Here is a 21,133-nt window from a genome sequence, read left to right on the forward strand (position 1 = left end):
TCCAGTGGTTGTGAGAGTCACGCAGGAACGCTCTCCACCAGTTGGACCCTTGAATCCACGCGATCTTCCTATTTGTCCAGATACGTATATTGCCATATATGTGTTTACGTGTGTACATGTGTGGTGTACACACACGCGCACACGTCCCTAGCATCAAAGGCACCGTTATGGTGAAAACTTATTTTCTTTAGCTGAAGTTATTTGTTACTAAAAACCAGGTATCTTTGATGTCATATGACAGTTCTTAATATATATATGCATCCTTTTAGGCTCTGAAAATTGGAAAACCAAGAAGGTTTTGATGTTTTGTGTGGCGCCACCTGAATTAGAAACCAAGATGAACATAACGAAAGGCGGCCTGGTGTTGTTTTCAGCGAATTCCAATTCGTCCTGCATGGAGCTTTCAAAGAAAATTGCCGAGTGAGTTACGGTCCTCCTATAAAAGTCTGTACTCATCGTGATGTTTTAATTAAGTTTGGTAATCGGATCAGCAGATTGTCGAGCTTGAAAGCAGAGCTTATGCGTCATCTGTGCGTGGTGAGGGCCGACCTTCGCATAAGCGCACAGCCTCCACGGAACCAGTCAGTGGACGCTGACTGAGTTCTGAGTGCCAGGGATGGTGCTGGGTGCCACGTGTGATATGATAGTCGGTAGCTATTACTGGCACTGCATATGTAGCTATTAGAGGTAGTTGGTATTATATGGTGCTACATAAGTACATAATTATTAAGAGGGTTGTTATTATATCATGAACAGTGAAACTATTCTAGTAACTAGTAAATGACAATAGTTATAGCCTATAGTACGGGTAATTTTAGATATTTCTTCAACAAATACTGAACCCCTGTGGTCAGAAGACCTGGATCTAGCTGTTGGGTTTGGCAGGCAGCATCCTGCCTTCTGAGAGACAAGAAGCATGTCACAGTGCCTACGAGATGGGTCACCCTGGCCAAGTCCACAGTGCCCACGAGATGGGTCACCCTGGCCAAGGCCACAGTGCCCACGAGATGGGTCACCCTGGCCAAGGCCACAGTGCCCACGAGATGGGTCACCCTGGCCAAGGCCGCCGGGACGGAGGGCGGGCGCAAGTCGGGAGGCGGGGGTGGGTTGTGGGGCCTTAGCTCGGGTGCCTGGTGCCTTTTAAACGGGGTGGCGAGTGTGTTGCCACCTGAACACAGGTGCGGGGCGGCAGGCCACAGGGGGAGGCGGCGCCGTGCCGGGCGAGGGAGAGCCAGATGGTGGCCGGTGGCCGGTGGCCCTTGAACACCGACTCGCGCTGTGCTGACGGGTGGCTGTTTCGTCCGTGCGCCGTCCTCGTCCTCGAGTAGTGGAGATGTCGGGTCTGCTCTGTGACCGCAGCTTTTCCCCTTTCTCTTCTCTAGGCGGCTGGGGGTGGAGATGGGCAAAGTGCAGGTTTACCAGGAACCTAACAGAGGTGAGCCATCCCGGACGTGGGCACAACTTCGTCTTTGGTGGGATGTGGCTGCGGGCTCAGCCTCCCTCCGCCCTGGAGGCGGGGCCGCTCAGCCTGGGCTAAGTTCCCTCAGCGGGAGGTCAGGCCGGCAGGGTGGGGGGAGAGGGAGAGAGACACACACAGGCGCGCGCACACGCGTGCACGCACACACGGTCAGTCGAACCCAGGGGCGCTCTGCTTCTGAACTACACCACCAGCCTTATTTCATTCTTTATCTTGAAACAGTCTTGCTGTGTTACTGTGAGCCTCAACTCTCCTGTCTCAGCCTCCCAAGTACTGGGATAACGGGTGTGTGCCACCGCGCCCGGCCGCCGGAAGAGGGTGCTCTTACAGCCCTGGCTTGAGTGCCACTGTTAGACCTTTTAAAATAAAACTGCATCAGTACATGAGCTGGCTTGTCAACTGCATGAAGGGTCAGCTAAGCTGTCGGTTGGATTCACGTCTCCTGAGGCAGTGAATCCTGCGTGGCTGCAGTTTTAGCTGGTTTCATTTGTTTCTTAGTTTGTGAGAGCCAGGGTGTCATTGGCCTGGAACTCCTGAGCTTACGCAGTCCTCCTGCTTCAGCCTTCTGAGGAGCCGGGGCTACGGGCTCCCATGGTGGGTCTCTCTCTGGTCCTGGGGATGGAGCCCAGGGCTTTGAGGAAGGCTCCGCCCCAGGCTCTGCCCCCAGGCTCCTACTTGGTTAATCTGCATTTCCGCCTAAGCTGCCTTAATTTAGACTTCACGAAATCTCATTAAGAAATGCCCTTGCTAAGCCCGGGTGGTGGCGCACACTTGTAGTCCCAGTACTTGGGAGGCTGAGACGGGAGGCTCCTAGGTTCAAAGCCGGCCTCAGCTACTTAGCGAGGCTGTCTGCAACTTAGACCCTGTTTCCATATAAGAAATAAAATTTGGCTGGGGGTTTAGCTCCGAGGTAAAATACCTTTGGTTTCGATTCCCACTGCCACACAACAAAGAAATACCCTTGCTAATTGATTTTCATGGTCACATAATCATCCCAAATTGTAAAGAATGTGTTATTTAATCTTTTTAATTTCTTCAGAGATGGTGGGTATTTGAAATTGCTTAGCGGGCCGATGTCCTGACGGGGCTTGAGAGTCACAGACCTCATCCTTGTCAGGCTGCTCCCCTCTCCGCTGTACACCAGTGGGGCTGCAGCCTCACGGTTCTGGCAGGCGGCGGGTTCTCAGTAAGCCCTCGCTGTGGGCGGCCTCGGGAGCTGGCCTCATGGCTCTCCCCATGGCGGTCTCTGCAGAGCCGCCGCCTCGGGGCTTCAGAAGGGCAGGGCGGTGGGGTGGGAGACGGAGGGCGAAGGAGGGCAGCACAGGGTTTACGAATGGAGAGAGGGAAGGAGCGCGTCAGGGAGGGGCCGGAGGCGCTGGCATTGCGCTTTCCCCACATTCTGAAAGCGGCAGTGGAGGGATTCTGTCTGACCTCTGGCCTAGGGCTCATTCTCTTTTTTTTTTTTGCGGTACTGGGGGTGGAGCCCAGGAGCATTCTACCTTTGAGCTACGCCCTGGCCCTTTTTTATTTATTCTTTATTTGGAAACAGGGCCTCACTGGGTTGCAGAGGCTGCCCGTGAACCACCGTCCTCCGTCTCAGCCTCCCAGTGCTGGGGTGACGGGCTCTGCCGCGCCCGGCTCCGAGGGCTCATTTCACGGCATCACAGCACGTGGTTTTGTAGAATTGCGCACCATTTTCCGCAACTTTTAAAACTGTATATCTTATGTGTTTAGCAGTGCTGTGGATGGAACCCGGGTCTGGAAGTGTGCCAGGCAAGCGCTTCACCCCCAAGCCACATGCCCGCCCTGCCCAGCACATTTAATAAAAATACCCCAGCAGACATGAAAGTTGAAGGACGAGCGTGTGTGTGTGTGTGTGTGTCCGGATCAGCAGGTCACACTTGGCCCCGAGTGTGGACGTGTGCAGCCATTTGGAAGTGAGCTGCAGATGCCCAAGCGCTTGACCGCCGGGTACATGACCACGGGTCTCCTGAGAACGGGCGCTCTCTTCTACGAAAGTCCGGCCCCGGTGTTGCGTTTAAGAAGTCAGCAGTGACTCTTTTGTATGCTGGGGTCTGGGGTCTGGACTCAGGTTTCCCCAGTTGTTCTAGAGGGCCTTTGCAGTTGTTGGCTTTTTGCAGTGCCAGGGCCGGAAGCCGGGGCCTCCACCTGCGGGGCGAGCGCTAGCCACTGGGCGGCCCAGCCCTGCGGCCCAGCCGCCGCCCCGCCCAGGACTGTCCGCTTGGGCCACGTGTCTGTGTCCCTTTAGTCTCCCCTGGCCCCCACAGCCCCTCTGTTTTCTTCACCTGACGCTGACAGTTGAAGAGGTGTCCGAGGCGGGCCCCGTGGTTTCCCTCTGCCCTCACGCACGCAGCCCGGTGGGCTCGGGGCTCGCGGATGCTGAGGGCGGGCGCGCCCCTCCCTGAGCGGTGCTGAGCTCTGGGGGCAGCGCTGGCCGCGGAGGCCGAGAAGCCTCGGGTGGCTTGCCTCCAGCCAGAGCGGCGTCCCGGGTGCCGTTGAGAGCACGGTCACTGGCGGCGTGGGTGTTAATCTGCTGTCGCGCATGGAGCCGGGGACTCTGGTGCTGGTCCCAGTGCCCATGTTACGTGACATGGGCCAGCGGTGCAGGCGATTTGTTCCTTGTGAGAATCTCAACTGTATGCCTCCCCTCTCTTTTCCTTTTCCTCCCAGAAACAAGAGTGCAGATTCAAGAGTCCGTGAGGGGGAAAGATGTTTTCATCATCCAGACCGTCTCCAAGTGAGTGGACGCTCTCCAGCGCCGCTGTGGGCGGAGTGTCCGGCAGGAGAGACGCGGGCGAGGCCTTCGGGCGGCCTTCAGCCGGGGGTCTTGCTTTGCTCGTGCTTCTGAGCGAGCTGCTGGCCGCTCTGCGTCCTCTCTGGGAGTGCGTGTGTGTTTCAGGAGACAGCGCGGAGTTGGACACGGTGGCGCACACCTTAATCCCAGTACTTGGGAGGCTAAGACAGGAAGGTCACCAGCCTCAGCAATGGTGCCAGGCCCTCAGACAGATGGATCGGGTGTCGCTATGTTGCCTGGACAAGCAGTCCTCCTGCCTCGGTGCCCCAAGGACTGGGATGGAAGGTGTCTGGCTGCAGCAGAGACTTTTTTTTGACAGTACTGGGGCTGGAACCCAGGGGCATTCTACCTCTGAGCTATATCCCAGCCCTAATTTTTTTTTTTTTTTTCGTATCTGGGGATGGAACCTAGAGGCATTTGACCTCTGAGCTACACCCCAGCCCCATTTTTTATTCTTTATTTTGAAACCGGGTCTCACTGAGTTGCAAAGAGCCTCAGTAAGTAGCTAACGTTGGCTTCAAACCTGTGTGATCCTCCTGTCTCAGCCTCCCAAGTACTGGCGTGCACCGCCACGCCCGGCTTGCACTGCTTTTATCTTTATCGCTGTCGTTTTGGTGCTGGGAATGGTGCCCTGGGCCTCAGCAGGCTAAGCCTGGGCTTTGCCGCCGAGCGCCACCCCAGGCCTACAGGGCGCTATCGCCAAGCGCCTGACGCTCTCGGGGGCTCTTCCGTGTCTGGGCGACAGGGACGTGAACACCACCGTCATGGAGCTCCTGATCATGGTGTACGCGTGCAAGACCTCCTGCGCCAAGAGCATCATCGGCGTGGTGCCCTACTTCCCGTACAGCAAGCAGTGCAAGATGAGGAAGAGAGGCTCCATCGTCTCCAAGCTGCTGGCGTCCATGATGTGCAAAGCTGGTAAGGAGGGCTGGGGGCCTTGGGCAGTTCCTGGGCGCCTTGGAGTTTTATTTCTACCTTACAATTTTCGAAGCATCGTCAGGCAACCGGAGGCACACGCTCTAATGCCAGTACTAGGGAGGCTGAGGTAAGAGAATCGCAGACCGGAAGCCGGCCTCAGCAGCATAGTGAGATCCTCGACGAAGTAGCAAGACCCGATCTCAGAAACAGAAAATTAAAAAGGGCTGAGGGTGAGGCTCAGAGACAGAGTGTCCCCCCAAATCCCCAGGACCAAAGGGGAAAGAAAGACTTCAGAGTGCTATCCACTATCCTACCAAATCAGAATGCCAAACAGAATAGTTTGAATACAACTAGATTATACAGCAGTGCGTCCTTACTCACAAGAGACTTACGCCAGGACCCCAGTGGCTGTCTGGAGCGAGGAGTAATGCTGACCTCTGAGCACTGCAGGGCTGCAGCGGTAGGTCTGCTAGCTGAGCCAGCTGCCGAGCGAGCGACGGGCGGGTAGCGTATACAGCGTGGATACACTGGCCAGCGGGCCGGTCGGCTCCCGGCGGGACAGAGCAGGATCCTGAGGTGTCTTGCTGCTCAGAAGAATGTTCTATTTATTTATTTATTTATTATTTTTGTGGGGGGGGGTCTGGGGATGGAACCCAGAGGAATTCAATCTCTGAGCTACACCCCCTGCCCTATTTTTGATTCTTTACTTTGAAACAGAGTCTCACTAAGTAGCTGAGGCTGTCCGAGAACCGCGATCCTCAGGTCTCAGCCTCCCGAATGCTGGGATGACGAGCGTGCGCCGCCACGCCGGCTCAGAATGTGCAATTTAAAAGCTATGTTTTGCTGGGCATGGAGGCGCGTGTTTGTGATCCCAGTACTTGGGAGGCTGAGACAGGAGGATTGAAGGTTTGCGGGCAGGCTCAGCTACCTAGTAGGGGCCTCTGCCACTTAATGAGACCCTGTTTCAAAATTTAAAAAAATAGCCGGGCGTGGTGGCGCGACTGTGATTGGGGGCTTTTCTTTAGGAATCAGCACTGGTCGGGGTAAAACACACATACCAAAGTTTCTATATTAAAAGGTAAAACAGAGCCTTTAAGAAGGTAACGTCTAAGCCGGGCGTGGCGGCGCACACTCGTCATCCCAGCATTCGGGAGGCTGAGACAGGAGGGTCGTGGTTCGCGGACAGCCTCAGCTACTTAGTGAGGCCCTCTGTAACTTAGTGAGACCCGGTTTCAAAATAAAGAATAAAAATAGGGCAGGGGGTGTAGCTCGGAGGTTGAATGCCCCTGGGTTCCATCCCCAGACCCACAAAAAAAAATTTTTTTTAAATGAAAAATAGGGGTGGGGGGTGGAGCTCAGAGCTCAGAGTTAGAATGCCCCTGGGTTCAATTCCTAGTATCACATCAAAGAAAAAGTACATAAAACTTATATTTCTGGAATTTTCTGTGTAATAATTTTGGGGCCATAGGTAACTGAAATCATAAAAAGCAAACCCGCGGTCAGGGCGCGTGTAAGGAGAACACTGCAGAGAACGCAAAGATGGCGAGAACGACTTTTATTTTCATCGTTTCCTAAATTCTGTTCAAAAGTTAATTGAAATGGCAGTGTACAGTCGCGTTAGGCTGTGTGAAGAGAGGGTAGGGTGGTCGTGAGCGTGCTGCGCCCTTCGCAGGCAGCCTCTCCCGGAAAGGACCGCCGGGGGTATTTTTCAAGCCATGCATGTTGTTTAGTGTTGGGGAATCCTAAGTCATGCCCCTTGTGTCAGGGACGCCACAGTCTCTGTCTCCATCAGTGTGTTTTGGTCACTGTAAGTATTTGATGGGCCCAACTTAGAAGAAAGGTTTCTTGGCGCAGATCCTGTGGGCCTGGAGGCCTCCGATCAGCCTTGGTCCGCCCATCTGCAGGGCGAGGCTTTAATGCCTGGCGGAGGCAGGAGAGTGGCCGGGACGGTGGTCCCCGAGGCCACACGTCACGCCACATGGACGCCGGGCCGCACTGCCCACACGCAAGCTCCGGAGGGATCTGGAGTCCAGGCCGTAACGGTGCCATTGTGCGTGGAAAGACACGTGTGTGTGTGTGGGGTGGATTATGGAAGGTCCACATCACAGACAGGAAGCAATGAAGTCCTCGCCTGGCCGGGTGTGGTGGCGTGCACCTGTGATCCCGGTACTTGGAGGCCGAGACAGGAGGATCACAGATCTGAGGCCAGTCTCAGCAACTTAGACCCCCAGCGATAAGGCAGACCCTGTTTCAAAATAAAATGGCCCCAGCAGCACAGGCCTTGAAAGCACTGGAGCTGTGGTGGGCTCCATGAGGCGGGCGGGCAGGCGGCCTACGGTCACCTGGGGGAGCCCCCCACCCCCCATCGGCTCGGCCAGGCGCACTGTCTGCTCTTGTGAACGGCACTGCTGTTCCAGCACCTGGGCGTCCCAGGTGTCCTTAAGGACAGGGTGGGGCGGGCTGTCCCGCTTTCTCTACTTCCCAGGCGGTGTGCTCAGTTAGTCCAGACGTCTTCAGCCCAGCTTGGCCATGCCTGCTCAGGAAGCGTCACGGCGGTGGGCCTGCCCCCGGAAACCTGAGAGGTGTTCCGGAACGCTGCTTTCATCTCCGCTGTTTCTCAACTGGCTCGCTCTTTTCTCTTTCTTTCTTTCCTTCTTTCTTTCTTTCTTTCTTTCTTTCTTTCTTTCTTTCTTTCTTTCTTTCTGCAGTACTGGGGTGGAACCCAGGGACACTCTACCTCTGAGCCATACCCTCAGCCCTATTTTTTTAATTGAAACAGGGCCTCACTGAGTTGCAAAGGGCAACTTAGGCCTCACCAAGTAGCTGAGGCTGTCTGCACATCGCGATCCTCCTGTCTCAGCCTCCCAAATGCTGGGATTACAAGCGTGCGCCGCCACGCCCGGCTTATTTCTAAACTTTTGTGTGTGTGGGGGTGGTACTGGGGGTGGAACCCGGGGGCTTTCTACCTCTAGGCTACACCCCCAGCCCTATTTTATATTTTATTTGGAAACGGCCTCACTAAGTTGCTGAGAGCCTCACTAAGTAGCTGAGGCTGGCTTCGAACCTGTGCGATCCTCCTGTCTCAGCCTCCCAAGCGCGGGGATCACAAGAAAGCACCGCCACGCCCAGCTATTTCTAAACTTTACATTAATATAAAATACCATGTATCAGCCGGGCGTGGTGGCACACGCTTGTCATCCCAGCACTTGGGAGGCTGAGACCAGAGGATCGTGGTTTGCGGACAGTCTCAGCTACTTAGTGAGGCCCTCTGCAACTCAGTGAGACCCTGTTTCAAAATAAAGAATAAAAAAATAAGGCAGGGGGTGTAGCTTGGAGGTCGAATGCCCCTGGGCTTCATCCCTAGACCCGCAAAAAAAAAAAAAAATATATATATATATATATATATAATCTATCAATATCCTGTATCTTCATAGAACTAAACATAAACCATTAAAGTGTTGGTTTTTGTGTGTGTTGGGGTTTTTGATGGTACTTCATTAGGCATAGCATTTTCTCTGTAGAGTTTGTTTTAAGCTGTTTCCGTGGTGCGCCTGCTCCGTTCCCCAGGCCTGACTCACCTCATCACCATGGACTTACACCAGAAGGAGATCCAGGGCTTCTTCAACATTCCTGTGGACAACCTCCGCGCGTCTCCTTTTCTGTTACAGTACATTCAGGAAGAGGTAAGCTAGCGCAAACTTTTTAATTTTATACTCTGGTGAAAGTATACTTCTGTTTCTTGGCACTGTCCCTAACGGATTAAAATTTGATGTATTATTGTACTTTTTAAACGCAGTTCTGTGTATTTTAAATTTCTTAATCTAGCCGGGCACCGCGTTGGACGCCCGTAATCCCAGTATTTGGGAGGCTCAGTCAGGAGGGTCGCAGGTTCGAAGACAGCCTCAGCAACATACTGAGATTCTCGGCCATCCAGTGAGACCCTGTTTCAATATAAAATACATGGCTGGGGGCATAGCTCGGAAGGACACGCTCCTGGCTTCAGTTCCCCATGGCCACACATAGAAATATCTGCCTTCTTTTGAGTTTCTTTTGTTTTTTTTTCTTTTCCTTGTCTCGCTGTGTTGCCCCGGCTGTTCTCAAACTCCAAGGCTCAACAGTCCTCCTGCCTCCACCTTCTGAGTTCCTGAGGTCACGGCCCACCGCCCCGGCCGCGGCCTTCGGGCTGCTTGGTTCTGTGTTGCGTTCTGGAAAGTTCCTTGACCATCCCTCGGGCGTGTTCAGCTGCGCCCTCGGTAGCGTCCTGTCTAGACCATACGCTTCTTCCTCTACATTTCTTCTCAGGGTTTTTTTCATGACAGTTTGTTCTTTCTTTACGTGTGTGGTTCCTGTTTTTACCTCTGGAGAGACCACAGACGTCTTATCAGAGTCTTTGTGTGCTGTGCTGATGATTTCCTTGGCTGGTTGGAGGAGGCAGAGGAGTATCTGAGGCGCCTTTTTTTTTTTTTTTTTTTGCGGTACTGGAGATAAAACCCAGGGGCGTTCTACCTCTTGGCTACACCCCCTGCCCTATTTTTTATTCTTTAGTTTGAAACAGGGTCTCACTGAGTTGCAGAGGGCCTCGCTAAGTAGCTGAGGCTGTCTGTGAACCGCGATTCTCGGGTCTCAGCCTCCCGGATGCTGGGATGACACGCGTGCGCCCCGCGCCCGGCCCTTAGAGACGTGCTGGTAATCCCTGACTCTTGTGTGCCGCAGATCCCGGATTACAGGAACGCAGTCATCGTGGCCAAGTCCCCGGCCTCAGCCAAGAGGTAGGCGCGACCTCGTCCTCCTGTGCGTGTCCTTCCTCTTCCCCAAACCGACCCGGGCAGTCCTGCGGGGGCAGTCCTGCGCACCCCACTGGCTGAGCGTGTGTTTTCAGCCCCCTCCTTTTCAGTCCCAGCTGAGAGGCCAGTCATACCTGCTAGTGTACTCTGGCTGTTTACTGCCTCTCGTTACAGGAAATCAGTAATTTATTAACAGAATTGTATCCAGTTGAGAGGCTACTTTTTGTAGGGTTAAAAGGGGACGTTTTATGAAACCCAAGTGCCCAGCTGTTCACAGGGGCAGCCCCAGCGCAGAGCAGCTTGGAGTGCTGGGTAAGTTGGTGACGCGGTCCTTGAGGTGGGTTCAGGATGAGAGTTCATGTGCCAGCGAAGCCAGTCCTTTGCAGAGGAAAAGAATGGAGTCATATTTAGGAATACAGCCCGTTTTCCTTAAAAAGTCCTTTTACAATCATTTTCCAATTGGGTACCGCAGCTCACCGGATCGTGAGCCACGAGGCAGGCGGGGGCACGAGCCTGTGGTCCCCGTGAGATGGAGCCGCTAAAGCTGGGCTGGGCCGCGCCGTCCTCACGACCGAAAGCTCTGGGCTCCCAAGACGTGATGGACGAGCGGCGTGTAGCAGGGGCCGGGGAGGGGCTGTTCAGGAGCCGCCCCTGCGGCGCCACGCCGGCCTGGCCTCTGCCTGCAGCAGGGCAGCCGTGGTCCCCGAGAGCCGCCCCCGCCGGGAGCTCATCCAGGTGGTCTGTTCGAGCAGCCTGGGTCCTCGTTGCCCCTCTCGAGTCCCGACTCTGCGGCTTGGCGGGCTCCCTCGCGGGCGCGCTCCTGATGTAGAAGGCCTCAGGCCTTTTTGGCCGGGGGCGTAGTGCACACGGGCTCCCTAATCTCAGCCTGACACGGTACCTGGTACCCGGCGCCGCTGGGGCTTGGCTGGTACTCCCTACACGCGCCGCTGGGAGAGGCCTCCGTCGTTCTTCTAACGATGACAGGGACGGCTGTGCCGGCAGCCCCAGTTTGCAGCAGCCTCCCTGTTGTACACAATGGTCAGCCTTGAGGGTCGTGTCCCTCTTTGCCTTGTTTATGGGGTTACCTTCCAGCCAAGGGTTGGTGTTACGTCCAGGTGAACAGGCCTGGATGCCGTCGCAAAAACTCAAACACAGTTTGCTGGGAAGTTCCCACTGCCCCCTCCCTCAGGAAGTTGAAAACCAACAGGGCAATATTAATCAGGAGTGTCCCGGTAGTCAGTGTTGTTCTCAACACACGCGCAGCCAGCACAGCCGCCGTGGCCTCGGCGCCGGGACGGGGTGGAGGCTCCTCCTCGGTGGGAGAACAAACCGGGGGATCGTGTCCATGCTGGAGGCCGGCGGTTCCGGAAGCACTGGGGTGGTTCAAGTCAGGAGTCAGAGCTCGCCCAAAGGTGGGGCTGTCCCGGGTCCCCGAGGCAGTGCTCGCACCTTGACCATTTTGTCCCCAGGGATCCTTAGAAGCAAGTAAGCCAGGACGCACCAGTGAGCCTGGAGGTGCCAGGGCTTGAGGACGGAAAGCCCGTGCTGGTGGGGAGCCGCGCTAGCGACGCGTAGGGATTTGGAGGCACAGGAGCGCGCGGCACGGCCGCCTCGTTAATGACCTCCAAGATCCATTGGGTTTCTTCCACCAAGGACGGCCGTGTCACAAGGAGGGCTGGGTTAGAGACTCCTGGTGGTGGGACGAGCCCTTCTGGGACTGGGGCTTAGGAGGCTGTTGTTTCTGTGGAGGGAGACAGCTCGGGTCTCTGTGATGGATATGAGTGAGGGTTCGACCCGTTTTATCTCCAGTGGCCGCACATTTGGGTGACGCCTGCTAGTGTCAGGCAGTGTGCTGGTTAGGGCGCTGGGAGCTGTGGAAGTGACCATCTAAAAGGAAAACAAGTGACAGGGCCCTGCCCTTGGGTGAGCATCCCAGGGCCCGCTCCAGAGCAGGACAGGCACCTTGACATACACTTTGGACGGGAAACCTCACAGTAACCCCTGGAATCTCTTGGTTACACAAGGAAAGCAGAAGATGGTGGGAAAGACCTGACGTTGGTGTGCCCAGTGGTGATTTTAATCAACACTGTTCATCAAAAAAGTAAACCTGCTTTTGACTATTTGTTGTGTGTGTGTGTGTGGGGGGGGGTACCAGGGATTCAACCCAGGGGTATTCTACCTCTGAACTACACCCCCAGCTCTGTTTTTTATTTTTTATTTTGAGACAGGGTCTCGCTAAGTTTTAGAGGTCCTCACTAAGTAGCTGAGGCTGTCCGCGAACCCAGATCCTCCTGTCTCGGCCTCCCAAGTACTGAGATTACAGGCGTGCCCACCGCGCCCGGCTTGCTTCTGACTACTTCACATTTATCCGCCAACGTGGAAAGGCTTTGGTGGGGTCTTAGATGAGAGGGATGCACTCCCATACTGATGGACCCTAGAATGTTGACAGGAAGCAGGGCCCCGAGCGTGTGCGTGCCCTGTCCAGAGATGGAGGAGGGCTGAGTCTGGATCGCGAAAGGGAAGGAGGAGGGGAGGTGGTCCTGTGTCCCCAGAGGAAGTGGAAAGGAAGGTGCAGTGTGATTGGGCTCCTTCCGGGATCCTGTCCCTGGGGAGACCTGGAGGTGAGAGTCCTTACCCGAGTAATTTTCTCTATAACCAAATTTCCTCTCACACAAAAGTCTTTTCATGAACTTTATCTTCCACAAACCTTTTGTGACTTACTCAGACCCTCTAAGGCTGGCTTCAATCTTTGGATTTTGCCCTAATCTTTCCTTTCTCATTTGGGATAATCTTTTGGATAAAACTGTCTTTTTCCCCCAAATATTCTCTTTATTCCCCACGTGGTGTCCTCTTTTTTAAACATTCTTTCCAGAAGCGCCCTCGTATTAGGCACATCTCATGTACTGGTTCCTTGACCTTCCTTAAGCGTGCACTCAGAACAATCCTAGAAGCACTTGAGCTTAGACGGTTCTTTTTATCACTAAAGACAGCCAAGGTCTTGTCCACCTCATCAGAGCATTGCATACAATTACAGTCTCCGGGAACCTAACCCAAAGACGGCACATTCCAGTTTCCCAGCAGCCCAGAAGCACTTTTAACAGGCTCTAGTAAGTTACTGTAGACCTTAAGGATCCAAGAGCACTTTCGAGCATTCACCCAGTGTTTAAAAGTCATTTGTAGATTTCCCTGAGAACTGAAACCCCAGGCCGGTATCATTAGCTTCTGAAGCCGCCTTTTCCCGCCGAGAGGAAAACAACACACAGGGTTCACTCCCGTGGCCACTGGAGTGGCTGCTGAGGTTGTGGACCGTGGCCTCCAGGTGGCGCCGCGTGGCTGGCCATGCCGGCGTCTACGTGCCACAAACTGAAACGGCGTCCCCCGGCCCTGGGGAGACAGTCCGTTCATTAAGACGGCGCCTGTGGGAGGGGGGCCCGGGGTAGGCGCGCTGAGCGAGCGCGGTAGCTCCCGTCTCTTGGCAGCCCCGCCTGCGGCACGTGGCGGCTGGTCGGCTTGCACACCGTGCCTGGCCCACCGCCACCTGCCCTCTGCCCTTCCTGGGGCAGCAGGGGCTCCGGTGCCCTGGAGCCCTCGCGCTCCCTGCCCGCACCGCGGCCGCGAGCGGAGTGGGAACCGCTGCGTGCCCCTGGGCCTCCAGGCCTCCATCGCTGTTGGTGCGTCCACGGCAGCAGGAGCAGAGGAGGAGCTGGGGGAGTTAGATGCGGTTTCCTTGGAGGAAGACTCCTCAAGACCGGTCAGCAGCCCTGAGGTCAGCAGCCGCCCTTGCAGCCTTGCTGGCCGGCTGGCGCCAGGGTCTGAGGGCTCAAGGCCCGGGCAGAGGCCCAAAGCGCACGCGAAGCGCCCTGATGGGCCACGGCGGGCGCAGCGGCCTCGGAGCCCCCTGCGCCCTCTGGGCCAGGCCGGGCCAGGCGCCCGCCTCCCAGGCCCTTTGAGGGGCGAAGACAAGGAAGAACCAGGTCACGGCCCCACGTAGATAGGCGCCGCTGCGGGCGGGCTGCGCGGGCGAGGGCTCTCGGTCCGCAGCTCACCTTGGTTCTTGTGTTTTATAGCCACAGAATCAGTGCAGCGTTTAATAGGAGGAAACACGAGAGGCGGCCCGCTCCCTGCGCGGGGAGGCGGCCACGCCACGCAGGCGCCACCTCTCCTGAAGAGCAGCCTCCGCCTGCTGCTCTCACTGGCCCCGCCTGCCCAGCAGGGCCTCTCCGGCTAGCTTACATAGACTGGCAGCTCATCTCACTGGCCCATCCGGGGAACCTGAGTTTTGGATCCGGGGCACGATTGGTCCTTTGTCTGGGACTTGATTGGTCCATTTTGAATCCTGCTTTTGCACATTGAAGGACCCCCGTTGCAGGCCAGCTTCTTCCTCTCGGCCCACCCCCTCCCAACTCCACAGCCACCCTGACTCCCTCGGCCTGGGACGTGGTGAGCCCTGCTCTGGGGGCGGAAGCACTCCAGGGGTGGGCCTGGACCCAACACACTCCCTATCACTAGTGCGTGAGAGCCCGAGACAGGAGGATCACAGGCTTGCCCCACTGAGTTGAACCCCCAGTACTCCCAAAAAGACCACAGATGAAATACCTCTCTATTGATTTTTTTTGGGGGATGGTACTGAGGTTCCTGGAAGCCCTTCTACCTCCAGGCTACACTCCCAGAGCTATTTTACTTTTGGAAACAGGGTCTCTTAAGCCAGCGCGGCTGGCTTCAAACCTGCGCGATACTCCTGTCTCCGCCTCCCAAGCGCGGGGATGACAAGCGTGCGCCACCACGCCCGGCTCTCTACTGATAGAATTTGACATTAGACATCAAACATCAAGCCGGGCACGGTGGGCACGCTTGTCATCCCCGCACCTGGGAGGCGGAGACAGGAGGATCGCGCAGGTTCGAAGCCAGCCTCAGCTACTGAGTGACGCTCCCAGCAACTTAGTGAGACCCTGTTTCCAAATAAAATATAAAATAGGGCTGGGAGTATAGACTGGAGGTAGAAAAGCTCCTGGGTTCCACCCCCAGTATCACCAAAAAAATAGATAAAATATCTAACATGATGTAAACACAATGTAAATCATTATTATGCTGAAAAATAGCAAAAAAAAAAAGTCTTTTTTTTTTTTTGCAGTATTAGGGATCAAACCCAAGTGCATTTTACCTCTGAGCTACACCCCCAGCCTTATTTTTTATTTAATTTAATTTATTTATTTATTTTTCAGTACCAGGGATATAACCCAGGGGTATTCTACCTCTGAACTACATCACCAGTCCTATTTTTTAGTCTTTTTTTCATTTTGAAACAGGGTCTGACTGAGTTGCAAAGGGCCTCCCTAAGTAGCCGAGGCTGGCCCCGAACCGCGATCCTCAGATCTCCACCTCCAGAATGCTGGGATGACAAGTGTGTGCTACCACACCCGGCAATTTTTAAATTTTTGCAACAGAGTCTCACTACGTGGCTGAGGGCCTCATTAAGTAGCTGAGGCTGGCCTTGAACCTGCGATCCTCCTGTCTCAGCCTCCCAGGTGCTGGGATTACAAGCGTGCGCCACCACGCCCTGCTTTTATTTTTTATTTTGAAACAGGGTCTTGCTGAGTTGTTGAGAATCACATTAAATCGCCAAGACCGCCCTCGAACCTGTGATGTTGTGTCTCGGCCTCCCCAAGTCCTGGGAAGGTGGGTGTGCGCCGCCGCGCCCACTTACAGAGCCGCTCTGGACTGTGAAGGAGGCTGGGCTCTCCAGAGACTGTCATGTCTTTGAGTTTTTTTTTCCTTGAGAACTTTAAAAGTGGCCTCTTCCTCTCCACTCCTCTTCCTCCTCCACTGGGGATTAAACCCAGGAGCATGCTCCCTGCAAGCTACACCCCGGCTCTATTTTATTTTTATTTTGAAACAGGCTTTGTAGGTTGAGAGTCTCATTATTTGCTGAGGCTGTCCTCAAACCGGCAGAAAACAAAAAAAAACCAGAAACCCAAGAGTCCACCGAAAAGTAAATGGTAAACTGTGACCCATTCGTGCAGTGGAATGTCCCTCAGCGGTCAGGCGGAGGCTGTCGGTAGATGGTGGGACGGGGATGAATCTCTGAAACTAGTTGAGTGAGGGGAGACCGAAAAGGAGTGCGTGTTCTAGGGTCTGGCCTCAGTGAGTCCACAACACACTAGAGGGTGGCGATGGCAGGCCGGCGGCCGCCCGGGGCCAGGGACACTGAATACGGAAGGCGGCGGGTGCATGCAGCGCCTGCTCCCTGCGCCTGGCACACGTGCGCACTGCGGGCGCACTGGCTTATCTCCATCTTAACTTCACAAAGGCAATGCACAGCACTCGGGCCAGTACTCAGCCCCTTCGTCTAGCGGGATTGACGCTCATGGCGGCCAGGCAGCATTACCACTCGCAGGAAAAGAGCTGCGGCCGAGAGCTGCTCGCCGGGCGACAGGCGCCTCTGCGGGCGCCGCCTCCCGGGGCTCTCCACCTGTGGTCTCGGGCTCTGGAATGCGGAGGCTCGTGTGTCCCGTCATTAATGCCTCTGAAAACTGTATTTTTCTGTGTCCTCTTAAATGTCCTCCCCCCAGACAGCAGGTGCAGCGTGACTCGTGTCCAATGCTTTCCCGCAGGGCACAGTCTTTCGCGGAGCGCCTGCGCCTGGGCATCGCCGTCATCCACGGAGAAGCGCAGGACGCCGAGTCGGACCTGGTGGACGGCCGGCACTCCCCGCCCATGGTCAGGAGCGTGGCCGCCATCCACCCCAGCCTGGAGATCCCCAGTAAGCGTGCCACCTGCTCGCTCTGCGCACGCGCGCGCGTCCTTTTCCCGTCACTGCAGCACAGGGCGCTCGCATTGCCGGAGCGCAGGCGGGCGCTGCAGGAAGCCGCTCGTCCGCCCAGTGGCCCCGGCCTGCGCCTTGGCGGTGCGGCGGCCCCCTGGCTTCCGTGTGCCGGGTCCCGTTGTCTGCTGATAGTTTTGCTCCCTCCTTTCTGACCTGACGCTTCTCCTTTTTTTCTTTCTTTCTCTTCTCGTTGCCCTGGTCAGCGCAGGGCGCGCAGTGCTGAGCAGCGGAGGCCATACCTGTCCTCACCTCGCCCCCAGGCCAGCCCAGGCCTGCCCTGGGTCTCACAGGCCAGCTGAGGGTCACGGCTGCCATCTGCCAAATTGGGGAAGTTCCCTTCTTCGCTCGGCTTGTTGGGAGGTTCTTAGTCAGGAGAAGTTAACTTCTTTTTTTTTTTTTTTTGGGTCTGGGGATGGAGCCCAGGGGCATTGAATCTCCAAGGCACCCCCTGCCCTATTTTTTATTTATTTTTTATTTATTATTATTATTTTTTTTTTGGTGGTACAGGGGTTCCTGGAAACCCTTCTACCTTTGGGCTACACACTCCCAGACCTATTTTATATATTTTTTAATTTGGAAACAGGGTCTCTTAAGCCAACATGGCTGGATTCGAACCTGCGCGTTCCTCCTATCTCCGCCTCCCAAGCGTGGGGATTACAAGCGCGCACCACCACGCCTGGCTACTATTTTTTATTCTTTATTTTGAGACAGGGTCTCACTAAGTCGCAGAGAGCCTCACTAAGTAGCTGAGGCTGTCCTCGAACCTCCGGTCCTCTGGTCTCAGCCTCCCGAATGCTGGGATGACAAGCGTGTGCCACCACGCCTGGCTTAGACATTACCTTCTTAAAGGCTCTGTGTTACCTTTTAATATAGAAGCTTTGGTATGTGTGCTTTGCCCCGACCAGTGCTGATTCCTAAAGAAAAGCCCCCGATCACAGTTGTTGGAGATGTTGGAGGAAGGATCGCCATCATCGTGGTAGGTAGACCTCCTGTTAATTTAATCTAATTGATTTATTTCTTTATTTTACAGTACTGGGAATGGAACCCAGGGGCATTCTACCTCTGAGTGACACCCCCAGCCCAATTTTTATTCTTTACTTTGAAGCAGGGCCTCACTGAGTGGCAGAAGGCCTCCCTAAGTAGCTGAGGCTGTCCGCGAACCGCGATCCTCCGGTCTCAGCCTCCCGAATGCTGGGATGACGAGCGTGCGCCCCCGCGCCCGGCTCCTCCTGTTAGTTTAGTGTGTGCTGCTGTTACTCTCTTGACTTATTATTCGCATTCCTATAAGGCCTGGGGAAGCCGGGCAGAGCCTGTAGCCCTACTACTGAGGCTGAGACAGGAGGATCGCGGGTTAAGAACGGCCTCGGAAACATAGTGAGGCTCTCAGCAACTTTGTGAGACCCTGTTTCCAAATAAAACATAAATTAGGGCTTGGGATGTAGCTCAGAGGCAAAATATCCCTGGGTTCAGTCCTCAGCACCACACATACAAAAAAAGACCCAGGATACGGGCGGTCCTGGCCCGCCTCTCGCTGAGCCTCTTGCAAGTCGGTGCCTTGTGCTGGACGTTTGGCCAAAAGCTGAAAACGCCGTCATTCATTTACTTAATTAGCGGTACTTAGTTAACCAAATATCAGGCATCTGTTTATTGGCAGTGATGTGGGAAGCTGTTTTATGATTAGAGCATAAAGTTGGTTATTACTGTCTTAAAGTAGACCTCGGGGGACGGGTGTGGTGGCGCACGCTCGTAATCCCAGCGCTCAGGAGGCTGAGACCGGAGCGTCGCAGGTTCACGGCCAGCCTCGGCCACAGGAGGTCCCTGCAACTTAGGGACACCCTGTTTCAAAATAAAGAATAAACTAGGGCTGGGGTCAGTTTGGAGGTAGAACAGCCCTGGGTTCAATCTCCAGTACCACAAAGAAAGAATAAAACCTCATTGGGGGTAACTTCGACAGAGTGCGTGCTCAGCGCGCGCAGGCCGAGGCTCCTTTCCTAGTGCTGTGCGCACACAGAACTTATATCATTCGCTGGTCATAAAACCAGCTCTCGCAGCGCACTTTAGCCCCTGTGCAGAGCGGAGCGAACGCACGCTGGTCCTGGTCTGCCTGGGCGGGGGTGTCGCCACGCACCGATGCCCGGTGCCCCTGGGCTTTGCTCCCTCCTGGCGCTCCCTGCTAGCCTGGGAAGCGTCCACTCCCGGCCTTCCTTGCTCAGCCCTCTCTTGCCACTGTGACCGGAACACCTGGCCATTGACAGAGGAGGAAGGCGGTCAGCCTGGATTTCAGAGGTCCGTCCAGAGTCGGCCACCTCCAAGGCAGATAGGGCTGCCCATCGTGGCGGGTGAGCTCACAGAGCCACAGCTCAGGCGAGCCGTGCCTCCAGCCGGACACCCCAAGGACACCCCGTGAATCCATGTGGATCGTTAAGCCTTTGGCAGATCAGCCATTGAGGAGATGGGAGGCCCGGCGCCGAGGCTTCGCCCTGAGCGTTACGGGGGTGGGGGCTTCTCAAACCCAGGCCGGGCCTCTCCGCCTTCCGCGGGAGCACAGGCTCCTGCCCGCTCTGCGGCGCCCGCCGCCTGCAGCCTTCTGTGTAGGTGCGCAGTGGACCTCGGCCTCGCCTGGTCTCCAGGCGGGGAAGGGCCTTTCTCACCTTCCAAGTCCTGCTGCTCTGAATGTTTTTGCCTCTTTTCTGGGGCAGCGCGTGGGGGCCCAGGGCCCAGGGCCCAGGGTTGAGCCTGGGCCTGGTGGGCCGCACGGTCACGGCCTTGCCGCACGCTGTCCAAAAAAATAATCGTATCTGTTCTTTGTCATAGTATTATTAGTGTGCACCTGAAGAGTTGTATATGCACGTAAAGTAAACACGAGTGTCCACTGAACTCTAGACAGTGCTTGACACAGGAGCTCTGGAGCCTGGGAATGTGTGTGGGAAATGAACGGGAAAGCAGACGTCCCATGTGCGCAGTGGCGCACGCTTGTAATCCCAGCATTTGGGAGGCTTAGACAGGATTGCGGTTCGAGGACAGCCTCAGCTACTTAGGCCCTTTGCAACTCAGCCAAAGCCTGTTTCAAAAATAAAGAAGAAAAGCCGGGCGTGGCGGCGCACGCTTGTCATCCCCGCGCTTGGGAGGCTGAGACAGGAGGATCGCACAGGTTCGAAGTCAGCCTCAGCTACTTAGTGAGGCTTTCATTCAGCAACCTAGTGAGACCCTGTCTCCAAATAAAATATAAAAAAGGTCTGGGAGTATAGCTCGGAGGTAGAAAGCCTCTGGGTTCCACCCCCAGTACCACAAAAAAAAATAAATAAATAAAAAAATAAAAAATAAGAAAAAATAGGGCTGGGGTGTGGCTCAGAGGTAGAATGTCTCTGGGTTCCATCCCCAGTACCGCAAAGAAAAAAAAGAAAAAGGTTTGAGGTGTAGCTTAGAGGTAGAATTCCCCAGTATTTAAAATAACCTTTTTAGGGAAAAGTAGCAAGATGAGAAGTAGAGGCCCAGTTCCGTTGCCAGGGTCGGGAGCACCTTAACGTGAGAGCCGCAGTGTGGTGGGAGCAGGGGGCGCCCTCGTGCTCATGGCCTGCCGCTCCCTGCTGCTCGGCAGGACGACATCATCGATGACGTGGACACCTTCCTCGCCGCGGCTGAGACCCTGAAGGAAAGAGGTGCCTACAAGATCTTCGTGATGGCGACGCACGGCCTGCTGTCCTCCGACGCCCCCCGGCTGATAGAGGAGTCCGCCATTGATGAGGTGCCGTGGGCGTGGGTGCTGGGTCTCCCGGGACCTCAGTTACGGAGGTTGGGCATGGAAGCCAGCTCGTTCATGGTTAAGAGTGGGCTCAAAACATGTGGGGTAGCCAGGCACGGTGGCACACGCCTGTACTTCAGTTCTTGGGAGGCTGAGATGGTCTCACTAAGTTGCCAGAGCCAGCCTTGGACCTGCGGCCCTCCTGTCTCAGCCTGCTGAGTACTGGGTTTGCAGGCGTGCGCCGCCACACCTGGTTTCTTTTTCCCTGGGGTGCTGGGGGTGGAACCCGGGGCTCGCGCGTGCCCGGCTGCTCATGCCCTCGGTCCCGACTCAGGTGGTGGTCACCAACACAATCCCTCACGAGGTCCAGAAGCTGCAGTGCCCCAAGATCAAGACCGTGGACATCAGCATGATCCTCTCGGAAGCCATCCGGCGCATCCACCACGGGGAGTCCATGTCCTACCTGTTCAGGAACATAGGCCTCGACGACTAGCGGCGGTCTCCTGAAACCTCACCCCAGGGCCGAACTGGAAGCGCGGCGCCACGGGGACTGACGCCCGCCGGACGTGCCCAC

General features: G+C 55.5%; 1 protein-coding gene across 3 annotated transcripts; it reads left to right on the plus strand.

Moving 5' to 3' along the window:
• Window positions 1–274: 274 nt before the first annotated feature.
• Window positions 275–21,052, plus strand: PRPSAP2 (phosphoribosyl pyrophosphate synthetase associated protein 2; the record flags this gene model as incomplete). 3 transcript variants are annotated; one of them, XM_080712290.1, is made up of 10 exons in its annotated part: window positions 275–420; window positions 1,383–1,435; window positions 4,169–4,235; window positions 5,038–5,210; window positions 8,778–8,893; window positions 9,924–9,979; window positions 16,606–16,754; window positions 17,723–17,793; window positions 20,416–20,562; window positions 20,894–21,052. In XM_080712290.1, the coding sequence occupies 10 exons, from the start codon at window positions 302–304 to the stop codon at window positions 21,050–21,052; spliced, it is 1,110 nt and encodes a 369-aa protein (XP_080568416.1). The 3 variants fall into 3 exon arrangements, with proteins under 3 accessions (XP_080568416.1, XP_080568415.1, XP_080568414.1); XM_080712289.1 differs by lacking the exon at window positions 20,416–20,562 and having other exon boundaries at window positions 302–420; XM_080712288.1 differs by lacking the exons at window positions 1,383–1,435; window positions 4,169–4,235 and having other exon boundaries at window positions 302–420.
• Window positions 21,053–21,133: the final 81 nt, after the last annotated feature.

The sequence above is a fragment of the Muscardinus avellanarius genome (genome assembly GCF_963383645.1).
Source record: "Muscardinus avellanarius genome assembly, chromosome: 16".
NCBI lineage: Eukaryota > Metazoa > Chordata > Mammalia > Rodentia > Gliridae > Muscardinus > Muscardinus avellanarius.